Genomic DNA, 9,915 nt, shown 5'->3' with positions numbered 1-9,915 from the left:
CCCCCCCAAGAGTTCCTGGGAGGTTCGCACCTCCGGGAGGGATGATTATCCTGTCAGGAGCATCTTCACAGCAACCTAACAGGATCATTTCAAACCCCTGAGTTGTTTTCACAGCCTCTATGGGAATGGTCATTCCAAATGGTCAGAGGGGAATGAAGCAATGCTACATGGGACACAGTATTTGAATAACAACAAGGTCTCTGAACTCTGACCTTTAGGTTCTATTCGGGCTCAAGCATGATTTCAATACGAGTTAAACCCAATCAACAGCATTTGTAACATAATGTTGGTTATTGCAAATAAAGAAACAAAGGGAGCAAAAATCAAGGTTACAATGAGGCACTTACAAAGGAATCAAAAGGGGCAAATTTTCAGACAACTTAAAAGGAATTTCAAAGCTTGTTTTGAAACATTAAAAATACATTTTATAAAATAACTTACATCATGTCTTCTGTTAAAATGTGTTTTTTTTTTAGCTGCTCTTGTAATTTTTTAGTCATTTTACATTGATGTGGGAACAAACCTGTCAATTGGATATACACTACCATTCAAAAGTTTGGGATTAGCAGTTTTTTTTTTTAAAGAGATTAATACTTCTATTCAGCAAGGATGCATTAAACTTAACAAAAGTGACAATACATACAATGTTATAATAGATTTTTATTTCAAATAAACGATGTTCTTTTGAACGTTATATTCATAAAAGAATCCTGAAAAACCCCCGTTTCCACAAAACTGTTTTCAGTATTGATAATAATAATAAATGTTTCTTGAGCAGCAAATCAGCATATTAGGATGATTTCTGAAGGATCATATGACACTAACAACTGGAATAATGGCTGCTGAAAACTCAGCTTTGTCATCAAATGAATAAATCACACTTTAAAATATATGAAAACACACAGAAAAGATCAGTGAGAGATCATTTTTCAAACTAAAACCATGTTAACACAAATATTGTTGAATCTTGTGGCTATACTATTGAAAAAGTGAGTATTTTAACCGTAACGGATTGGCCCCATTTACTTCCATTCTAAGTGCCTCACTGTAACCCAAATTGTGGTTATTTATTTTAAGAAAAAGAGAAAAATATTCTAACTAATGTCCTTTGGTAATCAACATAATGACAGATTTGCTGTCATTTAAGATTAACTCGTACTGAACCCAGAAAATTCATTTAAGCACAAGGGGATTTTGTGTTCTTAATCATTGCCAATAGTCTCTTTTAAAAGTGAAGGTAATGTTTCACTGTGTATAAACTCAAAACAGCATGAACAAATAAACATGGGTGGTTTCCCTTTCCTTTTCCCAAAAAGGTAAACTTGAATGACAACTCTAGCACATGTCTATGCAACATCTGTATTGTATTTTTTAAGCAAAACAGCTTTATTTTTCATTTTTTAATAGGAAAAAATGATAAATTACTAACAAAATGACTAATTAAAATGTCATATGGTTAAAACATTAAAATAGGAGATCACGAAAATCATTAATAATAAACTGATTTTGTTCCAGATATCAAAAATTGGCACACATGTCCCCCTAGTGGCTAATTAAGGTCAGAATCAGAAGGAAAAACCATCAGCTATATTCATTGCAATATTAATATAGAAAACATTAAAAACATTTACTACAAAAAGTTTAAATATCAAAATCATGAGTATATGAAAAATAATAAAAGCACTAACAAATATGAAATGTCTGATCATAAAATAATGTTTTTAAATCAGGTGTACTGTAGCCAGCAAGTTTGTGGCCGCAAAATCTAACAAACCACTACATGTAACAGAAAAATGTAGTGTAGATAATACAAAAATGACCAACAGTACACTTATGGTTCATTCTGGAGTTTTTTTTCTCCGATCTTTATCCTGTTTCAAAGAAAGACTCTGCAAAGTAAAAGAGACAGAGCCATAAAACATTTATAGACACAGACAGAAATATGTCATTCATGTAAAACATGTATAGTATGAAGCATAACACGAACCATTACCTCTGTGTCATCGGGTCTGTGCTAGAATCTCTTGACAGCTCCTGTACACTTGAACCAAACAATTCAGCCGAGGCTTTGAACTCTGGTGGAAGAATGCAAAATGTTAATTTACAGACTGACATGCCAAAGATTCTTATCATTTTGCTTTTGCAATAGAACAACAGCAGCTGCTTCTTACCTGGAAAAGAGGGACAACACTGGCCACTGTCTCAGGATCTGTTGGGTCCTTGATCAGAATGCACAGATAGTATATAATGCTGTGCTGAGGTGGAAACATACAAGGGTGATTATTTTGGACCGTTTCTTGATCAAAATGTCCATCATGCACAAGAGTCACTGGAGAAAACGGCATGTTTACCATATAAACAGCCTCGTTGATGACAATGTCTTTCAGCTTGCTCATCTCAATGAAGATCGTGCTTTCTCGCCCAGATGCATAAGATGAAGACAGCTGGACACCTAGGGAACCGATTATGAGAAGGGTCTCATGGTCCACCTTCACGAAGTGAATATGAATCATCATCCCAACCAAAGTGAGGATAATGGCACTCGACAGTACAGCCGTGTTCTAGACATTAAATAAGTCATTATTAGAAGAATAATCTCATTTTAGTATTAGAACGCTTATGAGTTCATATTCTTACAGTATAAAATGTTCTTACCTCGGTGAAGAAAAATACAGCATAAGCAAATAACCATATGAAACAGGTGTAGACCATCACCTTGCGCAAGGACAGTTTTGGCGAGGTGACTGTGAACTCTCTGCAGAAAGCAGAATGAGTTTGGCAGTCTAAAGAAATCGAGTTGCCATTTATGTCTGTGAACTCTTCCTCGGCCATGTTGATCACCGTCAGACTCAGAACATTATATGAATAAGGATTTAGTATTAAATAGCATTGCTTTGACGGTCACTGGACAACAAACAGCAAAATCTTCTTCGTATGGGGTATGGCGTTGGAACATTAATAGAAACGAGGTTTTCCGCCACCTACTGGACTGGGGTGTGGAAAATGTAAGAATTCGCTCTAATTGACCATTTTCAGGGTAGACAGGCCTATTATTTCATTTTACGTGAATAAAAATGAGGGCCAGACAGTCCGTTCAGTGGGTTGTTGCTACTGTTGTGTACCTGGATGTCAGCCATTTATTTGAAATGCATGTTTAAAAAAATAAATATAATAATCAAATTAATGTATTGTGTAAACAAAAAAAATAGATGGGATTTTTGTATATACAGGTTCTATACGGTGTCAAATTTTCACAACCATGTAAGACAGTAAAACATTTAGAATGGTCTGTATGTCTGTCCTTCAGATCCTTGCTTTCATTAGTGAAAAATTCAATGTTGTCTGAATATAGTCCATACAATGATTTATGTTTACAAGTTATAAAGGTGACTTTTTAACAACTTAATCTTTGTGAAAATTAACACAAGGGACTTTACACTTTATGCTACTTTTTTAAAAGAGTACAATATTATTTAAAATAATATATTTTGACGAATATAAGGGTGAACTAATTTGTATACTATTTACAATTAAATTAAAGTCTAATAGTTTAAACTTTAAATCTAAAAATAAATAACAGTTAATTTTTTATCAAGTGCTTCACATGTGCTTTAATATGTTAGTCTACATATTAAGTGTACTTATTTAAAAGCACAACAAAAGTTGTGTACTTGTGTAAAATGTACTTTAAAATTATTTTTACATTGCAAAGTGCACTTTAAGTTTAAGTGTTAAGAAACAAAAGTGTTCATTAACTTTATTTCATCTGCAAGCAGACTACAGTTTTTTTTTTTTTTTAAACATACTTGTAAGATTTGAAGTATATTTAGTAGTCTGTCCCCTCTGTTCCCAAACATGTTCTTGTTTTTGAAATCATATAGCTGTTGACTACTCACCAGCCAAACTCTCCTATCACATCCTATAAGTAAATTTTGCTTGTGTGGAGAATGGACTCCGTTTCCCGTCGGTCTTTGCGGCTGGTAACTTCGACAGCCGCTCCAGTGAAAACAAGCCGATCAGCTGATTTGACCTGGCAACAACATTTACCCGAATCTACCGGGGAGGGGAATCATTTTACAAGCTGGTGGGGAAAAACAGTTATCTTGACATCAACCGGCTTATTAATTTGTGTTTAACAAAGGGTCGTTGTCGCGTGCGATGTTTCAGGGAATTCAGCAGCTTGTTTGATGAAAACTGCGGTGTGATTCTGGCTCGAAATCAGCTTGTTTTGTTCGGTCAAAGCTGTGTTGTTGGGTGAACATACTTTAAGGACAGTCTGTACGATACTAAGCCGTTATTAATTCAGCTGCATTAGTCATATTTCTAACCCCCTAGTATTTGTAGTCTTTGAAATTTGCGGTGTTTTTACAGACACGTATGCTAAGCTCAGCTAGCTTGAGTACGTTAACAAAGCCCAGGACGATAACAACACCCGAATGTAGCTGTTTTTTTAGTGGTTACATGTGCCAATAAATACATGTTGGTGGTTGTTGCTTGTAGTTTGTAAGTTTAGACACTTTAGACCGCTTGATCACTTTAAAATCAACCAGAAAACTAGACAAGTCTGACCTAGTGCCAGTGCTATACGGATGTCAACTGATCTATTTATAGTTCATATTGAATATTTGATTTTAAGACAGTGTCATAATCTGACACATCACATTTTGAATTCCAATGAAATTCAAGGCAAACGAGTAAGGTATTTTGTTTAAAATCTCAAATGCGTCATATTTGAGGCATTATATATCATCTGTCTTGTTGGTATCTGCTGTAGTTGGTTCAGCTTTGAGGAATATCTAGTCAGTGTATTTACAGAGGGATTTTAGTACTTTAAATTCGGTTCGCTACCTCGCTGTTATATTTAGACGTATAATGAACAGTCAGGGCTCGTCGGTGGAGAAGGGGGTGAACGGCGTCCTGGTTTGTCAGGAGAGTTACGCCTGCGGTGGCTCCGACGAGGCCGCCTTCGAGTGCGACGAATGCGGCAGCCTGCAGTGCATCCGCTGCGAGCTGGCGCTCCACCGTCAGGAGCGCATGAGGAACCACGACAGGATCCGGATCTCACCCAGCCACGTACCTTACTGCGATTCATGTAAAGGGGACGGGGGTGTAGCGAACGGGGGTCGGCTGAGAGCAGTGGTCCGCTGTCAGGGATGTAAAATCAATCTGTGTTTGGACTGTCAAAAACGGACTCACAGTGGGGTCAGTAAAAGAAAGCACCCGCTCACTGCCTACCTTTCCTCGAAACCCGCGGAGAAGAACTGCAGCACTGGAGATGAACAGCTGGATGCGTTGAAAGCTAAACTGGAGCAAGTCACCAGCTTTCTTCTAGTGGATGAAAAGGAAGATATGCAGGTAAGTCAACTTGTGCAGTTTTTGTGCTGTACAACTCTTTCCCTCTTTATACAGCAGTTAGTTCTGGTCCTCAAATTTGATTGGCTGAGAGACGTTAAACGAGTACTGATGGAGCTAGAGCCTCTTTTTTAGAAAGTAGGAAAACGGATTAGTGTGATTTTTATCTGTATTGTAGATACAATTACTTTTTCGATTTTCAGAATTTGAATTTTTAGAATGGAGTTTTTAATTGAATATTATAACTTGTGAAACAGATTCATGATCGCTCCGAGCAAGTTTTCGAGTGGGGGTTCAATCTTCAACTGGCTGGCAGGAGCCGCCACTGATGCCAGAGCAATCTGTTTGTAACCATTTGTTGCACAGGTCACACTTCGTACGTTTGATGTGTGGATGCAGAGTTCTAAAAACATAAACATTATTGTAATTTTAACAGCAGCAAAATTCATTTACACCAAAACTTGCATATGCCATAGTACTTACTTATCTCCTGTGTTTTGATAAATGCAGGCTTTTATGTCCTGGGCTATGCAGTTGTTGGTCTCTATTTCGCTTTCCTCTGTTTCTCCAATTGCAGTCGGAAAGTCCTGTCCAGCAGTACATATGAATTGTAATATTCTCTTTTTGTCAAATTTGATTGAAACTCTTAATTCCTATTTCTCTTACTTCAGTTGTCACATCTTTCAACATGCTTGTGGCATGGTAAACACGTAGGTGTACTAGCTGACATGTTTGAAGCACTTCAGATGACATTTTCATATTTTTTGCTTCCATTTCTGCTGCCTTTAAAACAAAAAAGCATTGTTGTTCACAGCCCAAAACAACACATTTACATTGAAAACATTTTTATAGTGAAGTGAGAAATAAACCTTACAGTGCACACAAATACCCCACAGTTCACACAGTCTTGCTGCATCCACTGTTCTGGATTCCAAACAGTCCAGCCATCCAGTGACCCATGTTTTTGGAAAGCCTCTCTATACAGATTTTAGATTAAAACAGAGCTCACCTGTCATGCATCTTTCACCTTTTCTATGTATTATTAATATAATGTTTTTAGAATAATTAATGTTTTTATAAAAGACTTGGTAAAGATGAGAAATGTATTACCGTAGAATCTCCATGTCATTCCTTTTTATAGAATTGTAGATCCTCATTGAATCATAAATACGCACTTGTTTTGAAAGGGCATCAAAAACCTGTGAAATTATCCTCTGAAAAGTTACAGTCAGCATAACAAGACAGTGTTACAGCACTATAACCAGTTTCTTGCAGACATTACCCAGAGTATAAAGTGGTTTCCTAGTTCTGGTGTGTTACCCCCAACAATTCTTGGGAGCAGGAAATCATAAAATAATATATTTCCTTGTAGAGAGAGTGGTAGAGAATGCGTTAAACTCGGAGCGCTCTTGCGGCTGTCTGATTGAGCAGCCAGTGGAAGCGACAATAACCAAACCAGTTGGGATCACAGTCAAACACTTTAATCGCGCTAAAATCCTCTAAAACATCAACCATGTAAAAGTAAAGAACTGAACAGGTTCACAATAAGAAATTGCACAAAACACAAAATCTGCCGAAAATGTATGGTTGCTGAAACTTGTTAAGGCATACTGCCAGCTGCCAGCCAGCCAGCCACTGACAGGTCACGTGACCTGCCACTGGCAGCTGCCAGTATCAGACTGGCAGCTGCCACCCACCACTGACAGGTCACGTGACTTGCCACTGGCAGCTGCCACCCACCACTGGCAGGTCACGTGAAGCCAGTCCTGGCAACTCCTGCCAGCCAGTTGAAGATTGAACTGTATATATATATATATATATATATATATATATACATACATACAGGGGAAATCATACAAATATACATATATATATACGTGTGTGTGTGTGAGAAACCTCTCTGTTGTTATACATGTAGTCAAGCATACCTGAAGACCTTGCACACGTGACCTTGTAATGGCTTTTTTTTTGTGTCCACTCTCTGTACCACAAAAGTACAAACAACATATCTTTATTCAATTAAACCAAAAAAAAAGAAAGAAAAAAACAAGAAAAGTATTACATGACAGTCGGTTTAAAGATAAAACATGAAAGACTCAGCACAAATTCGTTAAAGTTTGCGGCTTGCCCTCCAGGCCCCGTGCCCTGCCACTGGCAGCTGCCAGTATCAGACTGGCAGCTGCCACCAACCACTGACAGGTCACGTGACTTGCCACTGGCAGCTGCCCCCAACCACTGGCAGGTCACGTGACCTGTCAGTGGCGGCTCCTGCCAGCCAGTTGAAGATTGAACCCCTACTGGAGTTTTCTCTCACTAGTCAGGTGGACTGGTTCTAGAGTGGAGTGATCAATGAACGCCTTGAGCTGGAAGGGAACTCACTGTCGATCTGCTCCACTCAATTATGTTGTTCCAGACCAGCTTTTAGCCTATACGTTGCATTTTGAAAGGCAAAGCGCGATTCTTTTTCTTCTTTTTGAACTACTAATAAATCACCAAATTTTATCTTAAAATTAAGGAACTGAGCATAAACTTTTTTAATGCAATTGTTGTAAAAAAAACAATGTGACAAGAAAAATGTGTGATATTGAGTGAGGTGAGACTCATTATTAAACACTATATTTATTTCCACAACCTGAACAGGTCAAGGATGAGGAGGAGTTTGTGAGGAAATTAGGCTGTAGGCCCGAGGAGCTCTTGAAGGTGGTGTCCATTTTCGGCAACACTGGAGAAGGCAAATCTCACACCCTCAATCACACTTTTTTTTTGGGTCGTGAAGTTTTCAAGACATCTCCAACCCAGGAATCCTGCACCGTCGGGGTGTGGGGAGCACTGGACCCTCTTCATAAGGTGGTGGTTGTTGACACAGAGGGATTTCTGGGGGCAGGAACTAACCAAGGACAGCGAACCCGCCTGCTCCTGAAGGTGCTCGCAGTCTCCGATCTGGTCATCTATCGGACACATGCTGACCGGCTACATGATGATCTTTTCAAGTTTCTTGGAGATGCATCAGATGCGTATCTAAAGCATTTCACGAAGGAGCTGAAAGCCACAACTGCACGCTGTGGTTTGGACGTGCCCCTTTCAACTCTGGGTCCTGCCGTTATAATCTTCCATGAGACCGTCCACACCAAGTTATTAGGCTCAGGTCAGTTTACTAAGTTTTGGATGTTTTCCATTTTGCTGTCCTTCTCACCCAACAAGTTAGGAATGACTTTGAAATAGATAAGGTAAGAAGAAATAATGAATGCATAATACTTCTCTTTCACACCCCCTGTAGACAAGCCATCAGAATCAGCAGAGCGGCTTCTTCAGGAACGTTTCCGAAAGCTTGGCCTCTTTCCAGAAGCATTCAGCTCTATTCAGTACCGGGGCACTCGAACCCACAACCCCCCGACTGACTTCAGCGGTCTGCTGCGCAGTGTGGAGCAGCAGTTAGACAACAACACTACACGATCTCCACGGTCTGCTGGTGTCATCTACAAAGCCTTGCAGGTATTCTTTTTTTTTTGTCATTGATAAGCTCAATAACACTTTTAGCTTATCGATGACATGAAAGTGTGTAAATTGTAGTGTACAGTAGTTTGTGTGGCTGATCAAGCTTTTGGTCTCCAGGCTTTGAGTGAGTGCTTCAGTGGAGAGATTCCTGATGAGCATCTGGCAAGCAACTCTTTTTTTCCAGATGAATACTTTACCTGCTCCAGCATCTGCCTCAGCTGTGGGTAAGTCTTCATATCTCAGGAATCACTGCACTTCTGATTTCAAATCTGTTTAGCATTTCTAAAGCAACACTCACATAGAAGTACATACGCTCTCTCTCTACAGTTCAATAGTTTGGGGTCAGTAGTCTCTTAAGTTCACCAAAGCTGCATTCATTTAATCAAAAATACAGTACAAATGGTAATATTGTGAAATGTGTTTACATTTTAAAATAACTTTTTTTTTTTTTATTGTACCATATTTTAAAATGCAATTTATTCCTGTGATGGCAAAGCTAAATATTCAGCAGCCATTACTCCAAATTTTTTAACATTATACTGTCTTTCACTTTCGATCAGTTGAATGCATCCTTGATGAATAAAAGTTAATTTCTTAAAAAAAAAGAAAAAATCTTACTGACCCCAGACTTTTAAATGATTGTTTCTGTTAAATAACATTGTCATATTAGCAATTTGGTTCAAAGATTCAGATGGAATCTTTGACTGTTTTTTTATGCCATTTTTATGCGGATTATGAAAAACAAAAATGAAATTAAATATGATATATATATATATATATATATATATATATATTATGAGATTGATTCAATTAGCTAAAGAACTTTAGAGGTTTCTATGTGAAAAATTCCATGTGGGCCTATTCTCTTCAAATGATTGTAAAAAAAAAAAATATATATATATATATAGTGAGAGAGAGAGACATTGCCCTAAAGGGTTCTGAGATGTCCCTGAGCAACATTTAAGCATGTAAAATTAATATTTTTATATTTTAACACCCAAAGAAAGTTCTTTTTTTTTTTTTTACAATTGAGTAATTTGCATAAACTTTGAGAACTGGTTTGTGTGA

The 9,915-nt window shown here is 37.9% G+C and overlaps 2 protein-coding genes and 1 long non-coding RNA gene across 4 annotated transcripts in view; 1 reads left to right on the top strand and 2 right to left on the bottom strand.

Moving 5' to 3' along the window:
• Nucleotides 1-1,669: 1,669 nt before the first annotated feature.
• pigh (phosphatidylinositol glycan anchor biosynthesis, class H) lies at nucleotides 1,670-3,368 on the bottom strand. 2 transcript variants are annotated; one of them, XM_016460013.1, is made up of 5 exons: nucleotides 2,656-3,368; nucleotides 2,352-2,561; nucleotides 2,172-2,255; nucleotides 1,988-2,075; nucleotides 1,670-1,889 (listed from the first exon to the last, which is right to left on the bottom strand). In XM_016460013.1, the coding sequence occupies exons 1-4, from the start codon at nucleotides 2,830-2,832 to the stop codon at nucleotides 2,001-2,003; spliced, it is 546 nt and encodes a 181-aa protein (XP_016315499.1). In that variant the 5' UTR covers nucleotides 2,833-3,368; the 3' UTR covers nucleotides 1,670-1,889; nucleotides 1,988-2,000. The 2 variants fall into 2 exon arrangements, with proteins under 2 accessions (XP_016315499.1, XP_016315498.1); XM_016460012.1 differs by having other exon boundaries at nucleotides 1,994-2,075; nucleotides 2,656-3,365.
• Nucleotides 3,369-3,845: 477 nt separating this feature from the next.
• LOC107668199 (zinc finger FYVE domain-containing protein 1-like) overlaps nucleotides 3,846-9,915 on the top strand; it is an 11,734-nt gene continuing 5,664 nt past the window's right edge. Inside the window, exons 1-4 of the mRNA XM_016459992.1 lie at nucleotides 3,846-5,355; nucleotides 7,993-8,497; nucleotides 8,630-8,844; nucleotides 8,965-9,071. Of these exons, the coding sequence (XP_016315478.1) occupies nucleotides 4,873-5,355; nucleotides 7,993-8,497; nucleotides 8,630-8,844; nucleotides 8,965-9,071 (1,310 nt within the window). The 5' untranslated portion in view covers nucleotides 3,846-4,872. The remainder of the gene's footprint in view (nucleotides 5,356-7,992; nucleotides 8,498-8,629; nucleotides 8,845-8,964; nucleotides 9,072-9,915) is intronic.
• Nucleotides 5,733-6,061, bottom strand: LOC107668216 (uncharacterized). Its single transcript, XR_001631872.1, has 3 exons — nucleotides 6,019-6,061; nucleotides 5,836-5,939; nucleotides 5,733-5,755 (listed from the first exon to the last, which is right to left on the bottom strand). It is a non-coding gene; the product is annotated as an uncharacterized LOC107668216 (long non-coding RNA).

The sequence above is a fragment of the Sinocyclocheilus anshuiensis genome, unplaced genomic scaffold (assembly GCF_001515605.1).
Source record: "Sinocyclocheilus anshuiensis isolate Anshui unplaced genomic scaffold, SAMN03320099.WGS_v1.1 scaffold1341, whole genome shotgun sequence".
NCBI lineage: Eukaryota > Metazoa > Chordata > Actinopteri > Cypriniformes > Cyprinidae > Sinocyclocheilus > Sinocyclocheilus anshuiensis.
Note: the sequence above shows the minus strand (reverse complement) of the source record. Positions and strands in the feature narration are given on the sequence as shown.

Coding starts and splice junctions, on each gene's coding strand:
- pigh (XM_016460013.1), bottom strand. CDS start 2,832: ATGGCCGAGGAAGAGTTCACAGACATAAATGGCAACTCGATTTCTTTA. Junction 2,562..2,655: donor CTGTATTTTTCTTCACCGAG/GTAAGAACATTT, acceptor TTTAATGTCTAG/AACACGGCTGTACTGTCGAG. Junction 2,076..2,171: donor GTGTTGTCCCTCTTTTCCAG/GTAAGAAGCAGC, acceptor TTCTTCCACCAG/AGTTCAAAGCCTCGGCTGAA.